The sequence below is a fragment of the Apis mellifera genome, linkage group LG7 (assembly GCF_003254395.2).
Source record: "Apis mellifera strain DH4 linkage group LG7, Amel_HAv3.1, whole genome shotgun sequence".
Classification (NCBI taxonomy): Eukaryota; Metazoa; Arthropoda; class Insecta; order Hymenoptera; family Apidae; genus Apis; species Apis mellifera.
The window spans coordinates 759,522-777,703 of record NC_037644.1 but is presented as its reverse complement, the minus strand read 5'-3'; the positions used below and the strand labels follow the sequence as shown (position 1 = coordinate 777,703).

Below are 18,182 nucleotides of genomic sequence, written 5' to 3'. Positions count from 1 at the left end.
TTAATTCTCTACCTTATTTGTGAAGAATATTATATATAGAATTACAAATTGTTTTGAAAATACATATAAAATTATTAGAAAAATGTTGTGTCTTTAATTTGAATAATAGTCACTTTACATTTTAATATAAACATCATTCTATAAATTTTACTTAATTTACATAAAACATAATTAATTAAAATTAAACAAATTTTTCACTTACAAGATTTATATTTATCTTCATAATTTAATTTTATTATTTGTTTTTTTTATATTTAATTTTATTTTTTGAATTCTCCTAAAATATTTATTAAATATATAAAAATTTACACATTTTAAAAATTTATATATATATATTTTTTTTTAAGAAAAATTTTTCTTACCATAGACCATTCTATTCTTAATTGTTCTAACATTTTTGGCGTTAAAAGACCTCGAGATATTAACGTATTACTTAATTTTCCTTTTGAGCACTTATCTATATATAAAATATATTTGTGTAAAAATATAAAGAATAAAACTTAATAGTAATTTTTACTAATCAATAGATTACCATTTAGTATTTGCATATTTTCAGGTGACTGTTGTTCCCAATTATTTTGAGCACCTATTTAATAAAATTAAATAACATTATTTCACCAGTTTATTTTTAAACAATAATTAATTCAATCAATCAAATCAAATACCTGTTTTCGACTTTTGAAATAATCCTGTTATTTTTTTAATTCCCTTCTCAATAATTTTGTCTAAATCATATTGCAATTTCCTAACTAAATCTCCATCAGGAAATAAATTTGATATCCGGTAACTAGATATAAATTACAATTTATAATTTTTATTACAATTTAATTTATTATAAAAAAATAATAGAATTATATTTCTTACCTTAACCAAAGATAAAGATCTAGGATATCATATATACCTTCTAAACGTAAAAGCTCGGTAAGACTTCTTGGTATTGCTGGAGGCCATTGAATTTGGTTGGATAACCATAAAATAGTTATTGGTTCATTTTTACTACATTCTCGAGCGTACTAAATAAAAAATATATATCTTATAATCTTTTTATAATTTTTAAAAATTTTATAATCTTGTTATAATTTTAATTTATACCTTTAAAAACATAGTGCACGTTAAAGGTATTTTTCTGTTAACTGGTGCACAACAAAATAAATATCGCGTAGAAAGAGGCAAAGGTATATGTTGTATCATATCAGCAAGAAATTTAAAATCATCTAAATTACATATAAAATATAAAGAATCATCAAGTTCACACAATGCAATAAAAATATTCTGAAAAAAAAAAAAAAATATTAAAATTATAATAAATTATAAATTATATTCAAATATTACAATGAGATTTGATAATGCTGCTTTTGGTAAATAATAAGAATATAATTCTATTTGATCTGGAGTTGGATGAAGTCCACCTTGATGAATATCTTCCGGGGTTTGCTCTAATAATTTTTTTAATAAAGACAAATCTTCAGGTTTGTAAGTCGTTACAAATCCCTGTAAAGTCAATAATATTATACTTTTTATATTATTATATTTTATTTATTTTTATTCATTTAAATCTGATTATAAATTACTTTAGACCATTGTGTTCCATAACGTCCAGCACGACCTGCTATTTGTAATGCAGTTGATACTGATATTGTACTAATATCTATTTCTCCTTTCTTATTTATAGTTGGTTGAATAAGACTATAAAATATAATTCTGCGAATATGTCTAAAAAAAATATCAATATTTTTTAATTTTGTTAGATATTATAGAAAAATTAAAATTTTTAATTATAATCTTACAAATTAAGACCCATTCCTATTGCATTAGTAGCTACTAATATTTTACAAGGATCATTAGGATCATTAAATCTTGTAGCTTGCGCTAGTTTTGTGCCTGGTGGTAAACTACCATATATTACAGCTACTTCATGTCCCATTTTTTCAATAGCATTTGAAACAGTGAATATTTCGTTTCTACTAAAACAAACAATACAATCTCCTGCTTGAATATTTTTTAAAGAATAAAGTGCTGAATTTTCTATTTCAAGCGGAGTCAATCGTTTATATTCCTTTATTTCTACTGATTCACTTGTTGTTAAACATATTGATTGTATCTGTAACAAAAATGTTGTAAAAGTTTTAAAAATAAATAATATTTTAATATATCATTTATAAAATAAAATTATGAAACAAACTATGGGTATAGCAGCAGATTCACCACATAAATGTATTTCATTTGCTGGTAAACCAAGAAGAGCTCTTGTCCATGCCCAACCTCTAAGTGGATCACATATTAATTGAATTTCATCAATTACTGCTACGTCATCTATAAAAATTATTTATTTAATTTATTTTATAATAATTTATTTGATGAAAATTATATAAAGCAATAAAGTGCATTACATAAATAAAAAATTATAAATCAAATTTACTTACAAACATTTTGTAAATTTGCCATTTCTACAGTACATGAAATATGATTAGCAGGACATGTTACATCTTTTGCATATTTATGTTCTTCTCCTGTTATTAAATCACAAGGTGTACCCTAAAATTATTTATATTTATAAAAATAAAAGTAATTATTTAATAGTATATTATTAAAATAATATTTTTTATACTAACCATAAAATTACATTTATTAAAAACTTCAGTAGCTAATAATTTTAATGGTCCACAATAAACACCACTTTTTGCTGAAATAAACCTTTGTAAGGCTTGATAGGTTTTACCACTATTTGTAGGTCCAACATGAAATATAATTTTTCTCTTTTTAGATCGTGCTATAGGATACCTAAGAATATTAATAATTAAATTAAAGTTATATATATTTAAATGATTTAAAGTTTAGTGATATATTATTAGAAGTATTACCATTTAGATGGATTTCGTAAATCACTGATTTTTTTCAATTCATCTATACATTCAATATGTGGATACATTTTTTTAACATAATCCAAAAAATAAGGATATAAATCTAAAATATTTCTTGCATCATTTATAATATCACTTAAAACAATATGAAGATCTGCAGGTAAATTATTGGATTCTATACAATATTTTCGAAAATTTCCCATAGCTGAGGCAAAAATTAACTCTACAAATAATTAGATAATTAAGAAAAAAAAATATAAAATTAAGAAAATTAATCAAGATATAATTAATAAAAATTACCATCTAATCCATATTTTATACTTAATTCTTTAATTACTTCCTTGGTTGCAAAATCGCATAAAATTTGTACAATTTTACGTTTATTTAAAACACCAGTTAATTCAGCACCAACATTTGCATCATTTGAATCTTCTTTTACAGGAACTGGTTTAAATAAAGAACTTACAGATTCCTTAATTTTTAAATTATTTTGTGTTTTTTTTAAATAAGTCTTTTTTCTAAAGTTAGTCTTAGAACACAATTGTCTAAAAATCATATACATTTATTAGATAAGTTAATATAAGCAATTTAAAATTTTTGTAAATAATTTTTGTATAATGTACAACAATTATAAATATAACAAAAAAAACAATATACACCTTAAAAGTGAAGACACAATAAAATTATTTCGTGCTTTTAATTGTTCTGTAACAATACACATAATTGATATCATTGTTAAAACTAATTTTATTTATTTTCATATTCTATAATTTTTTATGTAAAGAACTTAAACCTCGTGTTAAAAAGGTTAAAATATGTGGCGACATCTTTATTTGAAATGAAATAATAATGTATATATATGATGTAATAGTCAATATTAAATTTTTTATATTTTAGTTTATTAATAATATTAATTATTAATGATGCTAATTATCCTCAAAAATTATATATTTTTTTATGTAATTGTAACAATAAGAGTTAAAAAAAATATAAAAATATAATTTAAAAAACTTTAATAAAATTTCAATAATAATTTTTTTTAACTTTAAACAATAAATTTTAATTTAGAATTCTATTAAATTAAAATTTATTTTCATAAATTTAGAATATATAGTTAAAATTCTTTAAAATTTCATATAATTTTTTAGATTTTTAAATAAGATTTATAATTTTTTATATTATATTTAAATCATCATGTCAATTTATTCAACACAGTTAGTAATTTTTGTTTTTATCAATAATTGTAATAAATTATTGTATATATTGTATATTGTATATATATTGAATATATATAAAAATTTGATAAATTACATATTAATTTAACTATAATATTTTTAACGCAGAAAATTATACATACATGTTTTATTATTTTAACATAGATTTTCTTTTTTTTCAATAATTATAATAACTACATTTAGTGTGCAACAGTTGTCATACTTGAAATAGTTTTCTTTCACTTTCTTTCATTTATTAAAATGAATTTTATTTGTATATTATTTACATTCTGAAAAATTCAAAAATTCCAAAAAATAATTTTCTAAATATAAATTATCTTAATATTAACCTAACCAAAATTTTTATTTGGAAATAAATATAATTTTATTAAAAAGTTTAACATAAAATTTTAAAAAATAAAAATACATATTTTATATTTATATTTATTTTATATATAATTTATTATTCATATTATTCATTCTTATATAAATATATATATATATATATATATATATATATATATATATATATATATATATATAATGATACAATTTTATAAAGCAAATTATATTATATGAATTTATATCTTTTAATAGAATTTTATATATCTATTTTATACTTATAATCTTATAAATATAATTCTTAAGTATTATTTGTATGGAAGTTTTATATATTATTGCCAAAATTTTTATATTTATATAAATTTTGAGAATGGTTATTCTTTCTTTTGTTTTTTTCTTCAGATCAATCATCTGTCATCAATTAAAGATATTATTTTGGAAAGATTAATTCTTTCTTTTATTTATTCTTTATAAATTTTTCGTAATAAATTCTAAATTCTAAAAAATATGCGTAAGTCAAACTAATATTTATTAATATTTTATTACATCTTTGAGTGAATAGAAAAAGTAAAATTTTTACAGATCAAACAAGTGTAAAATGTAATGTAAAATTATGTTCGAACAATGATGTTCCGCCTTCATCAGTAATTCGTACTTGCCTTGGTCCATCCTTGGCACAAGTATTTTTTGACTATACTCATCATGATACATTAAAATTATTAGATGTACTAATAACATCAAAAACATCAAAACCATGCTTTTCAATTCCCGAGGATCAAATGACCAAAAATGATGTACCACCAACAGATCATCAAATCATAAAAGCATTTGTACATCAAAATATATTAGGTAATATTACCAATATTATCAAGTATACGTGATATAATTCAAATAAAAATAATAATTCAAATATATTTTAAATAAAATTAATAGAGATAGGTGAAGCTCTCTTAGAAAATTTAAAAAAGGAAGTTGAAGAAAATTTAAAGGATAAAATAGAAAGGCAATCGCGAGAGAAGTTTTATTTATATCAAGCAAAAAAAAGGCGAGAAGCCGATCTGCAAACGCAACAATTGCATGAAAAATACCAGAATTTCCTTGAATCTGTTCGAGTCAATTTACAAAAACAGCTTGAAGTAATAAAATTTTCATTACTTTTTATATATTCTTCATAAAATTTCATATGAATTTATTGTTTTTTAAATGAATATTTTTTAATATTTGTTATAAATAACTATTTATATTTTAAATATAAGAGAAAAAAATAGAATTTAATTAATATATTATTATAATTTAATTAGTATTGATATTTCAATAAAAAATAGCTTAATAATATTTTATTTAAATTTGAAATAATGTTTCAATTGATCATATATATACATATATATAAAATATTTTCAAAAATCTTTTTTATTTTTTTTCTTTTCCTGTAAAATCTGATAAGCTGATGTGTTTTTATCGAGTAAATAAATATTGATATGAATGATATGTTAAACTGATATGTTAAACATTAAAAAAATTTAAGATTTCGTGATTAATTTAATATAATTTAATTTATTATAAATAATTTTTTTTTAATTTCATGATATTAATTTTACATTTATAATTAAAATCTTATACAAATAAAAAATTTCATGTAATTAAAAGTTTTATTTTAAAAATGTTTAATACACGATTGTGTAACTTAATCTTTCTTCAAGGTTGTTCTATATGAGAATCGTTATCTAATTTTGCCTTATGAAAAAAAAAATATATATATATATAGAGAGAGAGAGAGAGAGACAGTAATATTTCATTCGAAAAAAAATTAATGTTGAAAATCTTTTTAATTTTTTTCAATAAAAAAAATTATAAATACTATAAATACTAAGTTTTATAAAAAGATTTAATTATTTTATAACTATTGTTTAATTATCATATTATTTTAATTATTTAAATTTTTTTTAAAAATGATTTTTTCTTATGAAAACAGAAATAATTTGAATAAAAATTAAAAATAGATAATTGAATGAGATTCTATTGAAAAAATATATACGAAAATAAGAAAATATATATATATATTTATATTCATATAATATATAGGATGATTCATATAAAGTATTAAAAATCATTTTTTTTTAAATTAATGAAGATATAAACTTTTTTTTTTCTTTTAATTAAATTGTTTTTTAATACAAATTGATAATAAATGATTAGTGTCAAATTTTTGTAAGAAAACTAATAAGAAAAAGAGTTTTTCTATTTATGAGTATTTAAAAATTAAAATTACATAATGATATTTTGAACATGTAATGAAATATAAATATAATATTTCGATTTTTTCGCATTCGTGCATAAATTTTTATTATAAGTTTTTAGCTTATAATAAAAGTAAAAAAAAATAACAAGTAATTTTAATATTTTAATGAGTATTACTTTATTTAATAAGAACTATTCGAATAGCAAAAAATTAATACCATTTTCTATTTAAAAAATCTAAGATAGCTTTCTATCATTCTAACAATGATTTATGCTAAAAAAATTTGTTGTTTATCAAAAAATCAATTCCCCTATCATTATATTTTCTTCATTTAATTTGAAAAAATAATAAAAAAATAAAAAAAATTGATATCTTTATTAGTTTTTGAGAAAATAGTTTATAAGACTTTGCATAATCTTATATATTTATATATAATACTAATAAAATAAAAGATAAGCTATAACTTATAAAAAAAAAGATTATTTTTCTTAGAAAGAATGGTTGAAAGCAGCCGAAGAATGTGCCAAGAATACTCAAAAAGCAATTATACAAGAACGGATGAATATAACACAAGAAATGATACGAAAGATGCGCGTAGAAATCACTCATATTACACAATCATTATATAATGATTTTGAAAAATTATTTTGTGCTAAAAGGGATACTATAATCGCTGATTTCAATCAAATCATGAGGTTTATATCTGCATATTCGTAGATAATGCATTTGTATAATTAATTTGAATTAAAATTTACAGGGAGAGGCAAATTAAATTTAAAAACGAAATACGAGAATTAAAAGAAAAGGCGAATAGAGATATGTATATTCAAAAACGTCAATTTGAAATGCAAAGTGTCACAGATATAATTTATGTTCTTTGTTTAGAGCGAGTACGAAGTAATAAAGAAAAACATGCCATACATAGATACTTCGAGGTAATAAAATTATTCAAATTTTATTAATTATTTAAAAAAATATTTTATAAAAAATTATATATTAATGCAGGAAAGAATTGATGAATTTTATGAATTAATAATCCATTTGAGAGATATAATTAATATTATGAAAGAAGAAATTATTAATTGTCATACAAATAAGAAATCGTTAGAGGAAAAACTCTATAATGTTACTAAACATTTTCAAAAATTCATTAATTTTATTTTTCATGCTCTACCAGGGCAAGCAGATTATTTATTACCACCAGAGTTACAAGAGTTAATTAATTTAGATATAGATGAAGAAGATAAAAAGATAGAATAGCTGAAAAATATAAAATTAAATATATAATATATAATATGTGAAAATTATTATAATATTATTATAATATAATATTCCTTTTTAAAATATTATAATATAAAATATTAAAATGTTATAAAATGTTACTTATAAAATATAAAAAAAAAAAAATTATTCTTATTTGTAACATTTTAATGTGAAAAACATATAATAATTGTTTAGTGAAATATCTTTATTGTTGAAATTGTTGTATTAATGTATTAAATGTAAAGTATCGTTAATGAAATATAACTTATTTTTAAAAATAAAAAATGAATGTAAAAGATTTATTATTATATAAAATATATGGCAATAAATGATATCAAAAATAAAAACACAAAATTTTTATATAATAAATTTGTATATGATATTAATATAATAAGAATCATTTTTTTATTATTTATAAAATAGCATAAATCGAAAAATAAAAATTAACAAATTATATAATAAATTTATTTATAAAATTTTTACTATTTAAAAAAGATAGTTGATAAACAATTTTTATAATAAAACTTTGGAATGAAAATATACCTGATTGAAATTTTATTTAATAGAATAATTAATTTATTTCATCGCATACAAATGTTACTCTTCTTGAAGGACGATACCATTCTGGATCTTTATGAAGACTTGATATTTTTGGATTATAAAATTCACGCATCATAACAAATGTGTGTGAAACTTTACTTCGTGGAATTGATGGATAATCTGATAGATGCCATCCATATATCCAATTTGTACATTCCGGATAGTAATAACGACTTTCTGGAAGATCTTTTAATCTAAAATAATTAATGAAATTAGTTAGTAATGAAATTATTAGTAAAAAATATTGATATATTCTTCAATAAAAAAAAGTTGAAATCAAAAATAATATAGAAGAAGAAATATAATAGATTTTTTTATTAAAATCTTGTTTTCTTTTACTACAAAATATTAATATATGTAAAACCTTTTATAAGTATAATTTTCATTGGTGATAAAGCTTGGAGCGTCTTCAAATAACATGGCTCTTGTTTGTGGATCAATTGGTTTCATTATGTTCATATTGATAGAATCATCAGGTTCGAGAGGTCTCCAATTTGGTAAGGGTTTCAAATGTATCTATAAAATAAAAAAATTTTATGTAATTTTTATTATAAAATGAGTATAGATATATGTAATATATTATTTACGATTATATACAATGCCTATGCTTGGTTTTTTCTCTGGTTCATATTTCGGCGGCAATTCAACTTTTACTTTTTCTAAACGATCCAATAATTTCTGTTGATTTTTCAAAAACCAGTTAATACGTGTGTTTTCCTCTTTTTTTATCATTTCAGTATGAAATGCTTGACAACGTGTATTACAAACTCCTTTGGTCGTCATGATTTAATTTTATTATGTGTTCAATAATTTATATAAAATTGTAATCAAAATTTGAATATAAGCCCACTGATTTAAAAAAAAATTACATTTATAAAGAATTTTCAACATAGCATAACTCTGAAATGAGAGTACATGTTATCGCGATTTTCTAATGTTTTTTTTTTATTAATTTAATAGACAAAAATAATATTTTCATGACTCTTTTTATATTTTATTTACATTACAGAATCATTTTATTTACATTATTATTACATATAATACGTTTTATTGTATATCGTTCATTTATTTTTTCGTGCGCTAACATTATCAACTTATGCAATAATATATCAGTGGGAGCATTATTTTATATATAAGTTGATAAAAAAAATTTAATAAGCAAATATTAATTAAAATGAGTAACTCTATTAATTTTTCAGGTAAATAGTCCATAAAAATCAATTGGTCATCATGATCTCTGTAAATATACATAAAATTTAATTTCGTAAATATTAATAAAAATTAGGCGCTAATATTACTTTTTATACTATGTAAAGTGAGTATTTATTAACAATTAAACAATTAAAAAGAATTAAATTTTGCGCGATTATTAAATTTTAAAGATTACTGCGAAATGCACATTTATTAAACACCGAATTAAATACTGTTTATTTATTCGGTGTATTGATATTTTACATTATACATATAACATATACATGTATATTTACATGCATAGATTAATTTATATGCCAAATTTTATTATAAATTTTATTTTTTTTTTGTTAAAAATCATATCTTCGCACCATAAAAATAATTTAAATATATATTTTTCTTCGTTTGAAAAAAAAATTTATCAAAAGACATTTATAAAAAGATTATACATATATTTTTATGTATACAACAATTAATGACATGTTTTAATTAAGGTGTCAAATAATATTATATCGGTAGCGATGAACAATAATAAATAAATATGGCGTGAAGTATGAGTTTTCATATGATATTACTCCCTCTTAAAGTCAACATCAAATGACTCAGTAATCACAGCCATAGGAAGCAATATTGTGATATAATGTTTAGATGAATTATTTATATTACACAGACTAAGGAGCAATTCTTAATTTGTACTTGTATAATCAAGGCGAATTGTACTTGTTGCACAATAAGATTGCCGTTTCTTTGCTTTATAATTTGTTTCTTCATACTGTACACACGCACGTAATATTAACTTATCTATACTGTTCTACAAGATAGTCTAAATTCTGTACCTTTTTATGCAGGACTTATCTAACGTTTTATTTCACGATTAATGAAGGTATTAGTAAATTTACATTTTATCTAAATTTAGATGAACCGCGTTTTATGATAATAAATCAAATACTAAAATTTTATATTTTTCATTCGAAATATATGAGATTTCAATTAAGAATTTTTAATTTCAAATTTTAAATGTATCATTTTAATTGTACTACACACACTGCTTTGCTAATCAATTTTTCCATGCATCCCACTGTTTGTTTTTTAATCTAAGTGTACAATAATGGTACAATATTAAATATACTAATTAAATTTATTATTCTAATTTACTATTCAAATAGAGCATATTTTTCAAATTTAATATTTTTAAAGATAATTATATTATTGTTTTACTTATGATTTAACCAATATAATTTTACTGTATTTAATTAAAATACTTTTAACAGTTTTCTTCTATACAAAATATGTGTATATCATTTTGATTCAAAATTACATGGTTCACTTTAATGAATAATTATTCTAACATTTAAATTTTTTTTTATCACGTATTTTATGAACGCCAAAAATACATTCACGCGAATAATTCATAAATTATTTTATAACAAAAGTATATAAACTATTTCATAAATAAATTGAATATAGTTTACATATAATTTAGCATGTTTGTTATATAATCTTTTTTAAATTTTCATAATGAATTTTTTGTTGATTAATATAAACGGTATGGTGAATGATAGTACGTTTAATATCGGATAACTATCATTTACACAACATTTATATTATGTTATCTTTGAAATAATATTACTAATTAATAATTGTATTTCATTAATTTTTTAAAATAATACATTGTTAATTATTTTATTTAATAAAATATTATATTCAATAAAAGTTTCAAAGATGCTATATCTTTATAGTATTTAATATTATAATATGTTAAGAAAAACAAAATATCTTTTTATTAATATTAACAATTCCTTGTTTTAGATTTTATATCAATTAATAATGTTTTAATGATTTGGTGAATATTTGTAAAATACTACTTGCCGTTTACTTCAATGTACTAGAAAATGCAGTCATTAATTTGTAATTATACATTATTAAATAGTCATATATTAAAAAATAACTAAAGAAATTTTCTGATTCATTTTTCTTATTTTGTTGAGCTTGCGTCCCGCACTTGGCTCAAAATGGATTTTCATTTATACATGTATTTCTTCATTATGAATTATTATATACATGTAATAATAGCGTAGATGAATTAACGAAATATTGTTGATAAACTCTTCAAATATGAAAAAACGGATATTTTATCTACCATTCAATAGTTCTTCATACAGTTCAAATGGTGTCAGTAAAGATTCAAAAATACTTAACTCGTTGTCACACCGAGTAACACTGAGGTTGGAGCATTTTTATTGAGATATATGCTCATATCTTGAAAAAGACTAGAAAATGAAATCTAGAATTTGAACTTTGGTTCTGATTAATTTCATTTGAAGAATCATTATCAACTTCTGGTCCACGATATCCATCATCTTTTTCTTGAAATATATATTTGAAAAACTCATATCTAAATAATTAATAAACAAAAATTATTATATTTAACATTTTAAATAATATTATACAGTATAATACAAAATAGAAAATATTATAAGTTATTTATATCATAATTATTGGATTAATTTTATTTATTAATTTTAGATTTGTAGGCATATAATTAATTCCATTAATTACATATTTTATGTATCTATAATTAATATTTTTCTATTTTATAATATTAAATAATAAAAAATTATAATTCTTATTAAAATTATTTTATATATAACTTACGTTGACCAACAAATAGTTGTGGCTGGCATTTGATAAAGAACACGGGCATTTAAACCACGGAAATAGCTAGATAAACCTCCATATCTATACACAATTCTTAAAGCATCTTTCATGCCTTGAGCCTGTATACCATTTTGTGTATTCAGAAGTGTTTTGCAAACATCTAAAGGTGTTGTAACTGCAGCAGCAACAGCTCCTGCTAATGCACCTATAATTTATTCACATGTTAAATCCAATAAAAACAAGTTTTAAAATATAATATAATATAATATAATATTATTTTCTTTCAAAAAATATATATACCTGATACCATATGTGCTATTGGATTATAAATATGATTAGGATTTGTGACAACTTGTGCAACTTCATAAGTAACAAAATGGATTGTTTGAAAAGGTATATTCATAGTCAATTGTGTCGTATAACTTCTATAGAATGCATATGCACCTTCATTTTTATATATATTTCTTATACATGTCATAACATTTTGATAAGGAGAATTATACATTTGTAATCGCTGTTTAACCACTGGAATAAGATAATTATTTTCTTCATTGGAAAAAATTCTAAAAATTATTAACCACATTTAGCTTATTAAGTTTCCATAAAAAAACATATTTAGCATGTTTTGGAAATATTTGGACATAATATATGAAAATTACATGATAAATGAATATTAAATTTATTTGCTAATAAATTTAAAATGTTTTACCTTCTGCTGGATTCATTATACCATCATGAAGAAGTGTTGCCACAAAACCAGCAATTGCATAAGGAGCTACATTCAATTCAGAATATGTTCTTGAATTCAAAAATTTATTTTTAATAAATTCATAACATGAAAAATACAATGCATGTGCAGGACCAGCTCCTACAACCATTGCACTCATACCACGAATTGGTCTCAAAAAACCTTCTTGTTGTACCATTCTCCTTAGAACAGTTCTTACTCCACCTCTTACACCTGCATTTGGTGTTAATGCTTGCATTCTTGTCTAAATAATATAAATAAAATATAAAATATATATATGTTTAAATAAATTTATTTATTTAAAATTTTATTTTTATACTTTCCAAATATTTTCATATTTTACTAATTTAAAATATTGATTACACATAAAAATTACACATATAAGAATATAATTTAGAATGTAATAATAAAAAAATTAAAATTAATTAACTTTTATTAAGTATTTATTAAATTGGGAAATTTTTATTACTATTTTAAAATTTTAATTGGTATGATGAGAAAACATATAGAAATATTAAATAAATAAAAAGAAATACTAAAATAAATAAAATCATGATTTGCAATTATTTAAAAATATAATTTTTAATTAAATATTTATTAATAATCTCACTAAATATATTATATTACGATAAGAAATATATAAATAAATACATAATATTTTAAAAATAATATAAAGAAAATATAAAATATTAAATTAAATTTAAAATCTTTACTTTATGATATATTGTTTATGTGATATAAATTTTCATGTTATTTTGTATTTACATTTCATTGCAAGTATATTTTCTAAGTAATTGTGAAAGTAATTGCTAATATAGATTGTAGGTTGAAAAGAAAACCAAAAATAGCACCTACTGTAACAGAACTAAGAAATGTGTTATATAATGAATGTTTGAAACTCATGTTCAGTTTAATTATTTTACGTGTTAAAATTATTTACAATTAATCTATTTTAATATTATAAACTAACAAATATAATATTTAGGTATTGTTTATAGTTTGCAAAATATAATATATATAAATATGACACAATAAATATACATCAAATATTGAAATAATATATATACTATTAATAAATAAAATTATATAAAATAAATATCTAAAATCAAGTTTATAAAAAGATAAGTAGAATTTTAATCATATATTTTAATAATAAAAAGGGATTATAAAAAATGTTTACATATTTATATAAATTAATTAAAAACAATTAAATAGAGATTAGAAAGTTTATTTTTTATTACATAAAATCTTTTTTATTTATTATTATCAGTTAACATAATTATTATTTAATTATGAATAATTAAATTTACATTAACAACAATATTTTCTAATATTGTGATAATAATAGATTATATATTTATCATTGCAATATGTATTGAAATATAAACTATTATTACAAAATATTAATATTAAATTATTTGATGACTAATACAATCATTTATAAATTTTAAAAAACCTGAAAGTAATTACGAAATTATATTGCTTAAACTGGTTGCACAATAAATTTATAATTGAGATACAAAACACGAAATTATGATTGAATAATAATATTATATTAATATTAATATTATATTATATTTTACGAATATTTGCAATTACCTTGAAAATTTAAGTACTTTTTTATTTATTTAAGATTACATCGACGATGTAATATATGTCATATATGACAAACCTGATTTCCAGATTTGAACGAGGAAAAAGATAAAATTCAAAGAAGTGTCTTTGAATATCACCTTTTATTATTCAAAGATTGTGCGACTTGCAATGTCATGATATTAAATGTCATGATGATGTTAGAATATGACGGAAATTAAATTCCGTGAAACAATAGTTGAGGTTATGTAAAGTATCTTAGAAAAAATATACAAGAAATAAAGTTATTACCTTAACACTGTCAAGTGGATACATAACACAATGTTCCATAATTCCGGCAAATGCGCCTGCTGTCATATGTACAGCCACAGATGATGTAGGTAAAGTCTCATAAATTTCAGTATTCATATTTCCTGAAGATGCTTTAACGTAATTTTCAATTCGCAGCTTTAAAATGCCGCAATTTTTATATGCACTCTTTTGAAGTAGACAACACGCATTCGGCAATAATTGATGCCGATTTATCGTTTATGTAGCAACATTTGCTTTGTAATCGCCGAAACATTCATTCAAAAGGATATGAGGATAACGTTCGTTCTTTCGAAATAATGAGACGTAATCGTATTCGTTGATCGTGTCTTAATGGAACGTATTGGAGTTGAAAAGCCTGCTACTCACGATAATAGTAAATTTACAATGTATAGTCCCCTCCTGGTATTCACGCCACATATAAGTTATTTTATTTTCTTACACTATTTTCTTAAAATATGGGGATACATGGCGTTTGCATTTGATTGTTTATTTGAATCGTTACGGAACTCGATACATACTGGCATTCTTCGCGATACGATTACGGGTCGTCGTCGTCATACATTCGTTTGGTGAGGTTAGATGTACGCGCACGTGTCACGCATGCGTCGTATTCAACCACGTGGTTGGTGCGTATAATATCTACGCAGTAGTAGCTTAATAAATATATAATATAATGTATAAGACATGCTTTATATCTATATAAAGCATACAATAATGCATCCATTAATCCCTCTCGTAAATGGAGATGGGTCGTTGAATTTAAAATCACAGAATGGATCTTTCTAATACAATTTTTTAGAATTTTTCTTATTTTTTTTAGATACATTAATAAAAACTACATTAGTTTTTAATTATTTTATTTTTATGTATTGTAATTAATTACAATTTTTAAATTTCTTTACTAATTATAAAATATAAATAATAAATCAACATATATATTTATGATAAATGTTTATGGGATATTTATGGTATTAATATTTTTAATCATATACATAAAAAATATTTTTATTTGATTTTTTTTCATTTTAGTTATTTTATATTATATTTCTATACGTTTAAAATAAAAGTATTTGATAAATTTAAAATCATTATCAATATCAATATCAATTATCATATATCAATTATGCATATTTTGTCAAAAATATATTTATTTGTTTCATATAAAAATTAATCAAATTCATCATGAAAATGAAAATAAATAATTACCATCATTGAAAAATTTAATGACTTGCATTTTGTACTTCATAGCATTCTATGGACGGTTTTACTATATTCTAGACAATGCAATGTTGTAAAAACATGTACAAGATCATGTTACGTAGCATATGACAAACTACACATATTGTTCTAATTATAGAAAATATCAAGATTACGAGCTATCATGTGTAGTACTTTACACGCTAATGCTTTTCTAAAATGATTTAATCGAATGAGTTATGTAATATAAGTTTTAAATGAAAACTCAACTTGTCATAATTTTTTGAATAATACATAAAAATGTTCGATTATATTGCATAAAACTACGTAAAATTTAAATACTAATTACAGAAAAATTAAATACTTAAAACGATATTATTTTTCATGAGTTGAAAAAACCAGAATGATTCAACAAATGTAATTAAAGTTTCTAATGTACAGGTGTTAATATATTCGTGCAATATCTTTAGAGGATCGATTTTAAAGGTCAAAATAAACACAAAAGTTGATAACAAAAATGTCAGTTGAAATATGCTTAGAGAGAATGAAATATGCTAAAGAGAAAAATTATAAATAATTCAATTATTTTATGTTAAATAAAACGATTCATAAATAAAGTAAGATTCTATCACGATCATTACATTCCATTTCTACTGCTTTATTTAATGCGAATTTAAATTTCTTATAATTTAATAAATAAGCTTCAGTCAAAATTTTTATATTTGTTTTGGTCTCTAAAATTAAATGTTCAAAATGTCAAAAATATATTAACATTCTATATAATATAATTATTTAATGTCATTAAAATCATTATATTATGAAATATATGTCTTAATAACCTGTTTTTTTATTGTATTATTTAAAAATTTATATTATATATATATATATATACACACACATATATATCTAAATACTTACATATAGGTACAATTATTATTTCAATTTTATTATTTACAATAAATAAAATGAAATCTTTTTTACATAAGTAATTTTTACAAGTAATTTTAATTACTTAAAAAAATTTCAATTGAAACACACCAAAGAATATAATATAACTAATTTATATTATTTAAAATTCAAGAAAGGATTTAAATATTTATAAACTTTTTAACATGTATACAAAAAGTCATTTTATTTTAAAGCAATTATAATATAATGGTAATGAGTTTTATAAATTGTTTACTATGTTACATATGGCAATAAATATTTTAAAAAGTTGGAAAAAATATTCTACAATATTTTCACAGTAATAAAGTATAATATACTTGTTTTATGTACATATTTATACAAACTTATGCATATATGGAATAATAAAGAATACGCTTATTAATAAATATAACATTTTTTGTAAAAATTTAATATTACAATCTTTAAATAGATAGAAAGTTTGAGAAATGAATGAAAGTATGAAAAATGAGATAATAATTTCTTTGTATTACAATTTTGTTGTTATTGTTCTATTAAAAATAAAGAATAAAAAAGAAAAATAAAAAAAAAAATTATTTTAAACACCACAACATAATTAGTTTCAACTTCTATCCATTTTGTTAAACTTAAATATAAAGAAATTACCAGTAGAATATATAAAAAACATAAATAATATTACTTTTGTAAAATCTTATATTAGAATAAGATAACTATTTAAAAGTAACAATTGCCTTCCTTTTAATCTTATCAGGTTACAACATTTTTACACATATTTCTTATCATAATGTAAACTTGATGAATAAGAGCTTAAAAAAAAAAAATTATATTTGTATAAAATTTTTGTTAATATATACAAAACTTATATTCATGTCAAATAGTGCATATATAATAATTCTTTAATTTATAGCCCTATAAATATGTACTTTTATATATTTTTTCAATGTGTACATTTATATTGATAAAAATTGCACATTAATTGCAGATTTGTGTATTTTTTATAAGAAGTTGAGCTTTATACAAAAAATTTCATATAAGCA

General features: G+C 20.5%; 4 protein-coding genes across 5 annotated transcripts; 1 reads left to right on the top strand and 3 right to left on the bottom strand.

Moving 5' to 3' along the window:
* Positions 1–217: 217 nt before the first annotated feature.
* On the bottom strand, positions 218–3,681 carry LOC551613 (ATP-dependent RNA helicase SUV3 homolog, mitochondrial). The gene is made up of 15 exons (XM_624004.6): positions 3,521–3,681; positions 3,162–3,406; positions 2,862–3,084; positions 2,613–2,781; positions 2,424–2,535; positions 2,183–2,313; positions 1,788–2,101; positions 1,572–1,713; positions 1,333–1,491; positions 1,093–1,272; positions 865–1,013; positions 666–787; positions 533–586; positions 363–457; positions 218–277 (listed from the first exon to the last, which is right to left on the bottom strand). The coding sequence occupies exons 1-15, from the start codon at positions 3,592–3,594 to the stop codon at positions 236–238; spliced, it is 2,211 nt and encodes a 736-aa protein (XP_624007.4). The 5' UTR covers positions 3,595–3,681; the 3' UTR covers positions 218–235.
* A 1,123-nt stretch (positions 3,682–4,804) lies between these two features.
* LOC726343 lies at positions 4,805–7,924 on the top strand. Its single transcript, XM_016912946.2, has 6 exons — positions 4,805–4,928; positions 5,000–5,266; positions 5,351–5,553; positions 7,149–7,351; positions 7,414–7,591; positions 7,662–7,924. The coding sequence occupies exons 1-6, from the start codon at positions 4,925–4,927 to the stop codon at positions 7,914–7,916; spliced, it is 1,110 nt and encodes a 369-aa protein (XP_016768435.2). The 5' UTR covers positions 4,805–4,924; the 3' UTR covers positions 7,917–7,924.
* Positions 7,925–8,451: 527 nt separating this feature from the next.
* LOC100576932 lies at positions 8,452–10,896 on the bottom strand. The gene is made up of 3 exons (XM_003249176.4): positions 9,117–10,896; positions 8,884–9,035; positions 8,452–8,713 (listed from the first exon to the last, which is right to left on the bottom strand). The coding sequence occupies exons 1-3, from the start codon at positions 9,300–9,302 to the stop codon at positions 8,491–8,493; spliced, it is 561 nt and encodes a 186-aa protein (XP_003249224.3). The 5' UTR covers positions 9,303–10,896; the 3' UTR covers positions 8,452–8,490.
* A 170-nt stretch (positions 10,897–11,066) lies between these two features.
* Positions 11,067–15,648, bottom strand: LOC552801 (mitoferrin-1). 2 transcript variants are annotated; one of them, XM_625176.6, is made up of 5 exons: positions 15,001–15,648; positions 13,078–13,360; positions 12,669–12,893; positions 12,366–12,573; positions 11,067–12,105 (listed from the first exon to the last, which is right to left on the bottom strand). In XM_625176.6, exons 1-5 carry the CDS (start codon positions 15,115–15,117, stop codon positions 11,964–11,966), a joined length of 975 nt encoding a protein of 324 aa, XP_625179.1. In that variant the 5' UTR covers positions 15,118–15,648; the 3' UTR covers positions 11,067–11,963. The 2 variants fall into 2 exon arrangements, with proteins under 2 accessions (XP_625179.1, XP_016768579.1); XM_016913090.2 differs by lacking the exon at positions 15,001–15,648 and adding an exon at positions 14,716–14,969.
* Positions 15,649–18,182: the final 2,534 nt, after the last annotated feature.

Excerpts from the sequence above, each read along its gene's own strand:
- LOC551613 (XM_624004.6), bottom strand. The coding sequence starts at position 3,594 with ATGATATCAATTATGTGTATTGTTACAGAACAATTAAAAGCACGAAAT. Across the intron at positions 1,714-1,787 it reads ATAGGAATGGGTCTTAATTT|ACATATTCGCAGAATTATAT; the intron begins GTAAGATTATAA and ends TATTTTTTTTAG. Across the intron at positions 587-665 it reads ATTTCAAAAGTCGAAAACAG|GTGCTCAAAATAATTGGGAA; the intron begins GTATTTGATTTG and ends TTTATTAAATAG.
- LOC726343 (XM_016912946.2), top strand. Across the intron at positions 5,554-7,148 it reads ATTTACAAAAACAGCTTGAA|AAAGAATGGTTGAAAGCAGC; the intron begins GTAATAAAATTT and ends TATTTTTCTTAG. Across the intron at positions 7,592-7,661 it reads CCATACATAGATACTTCGAG|GAAAGAATTGATGAATTTTA; the intron begins GTAATAAAATTA and ends ATATTAATGCAG.
- LOC100576932 (XM_003249176.4), bottom strand. The coding sequence starts at position 9,302 with ATGACGACCAAAGGAGTTTGTAATACACGTTGTCAAGCATTTCATACT. Across the intron at positions 9,036-9,116 it reads AAAAACCAAGCATAGGCATT|ATACATTTGAAACCCTTACC; the intron begins GTATATAATCGT and ends TTTATTTTATAG. Across the intron at positions 8,714-8,883 it reads GAAAATTATACTTATAAAAG|ATTAAAAGATCTTCCAGAAA; the intron begins GTTTTACATATA and ends TAATTATTTTAG.
- LOC552801 (XM_625176.6), bottom strand. The coding sequence starts at position 15,117 with ATGAATACTGAAATTTATGAGACTTTACCTACATCATCTGTGGCTGTA. Across the intron at positions 12,894-13,077 it reads TATAATGAATCCAGCAGAAG|TGGTTAAACAGCGATTACAA; the intron begins GTAAAACATTTT and ends ATCTTATTCCAG. Across the intron at positions 12,574-12,668 it reads AATAGCACATATGGTATCAG|GTGCATTAGCAGGAGCTGTT; the intron begins GTATATATATTT and ends AATAAATTATAG.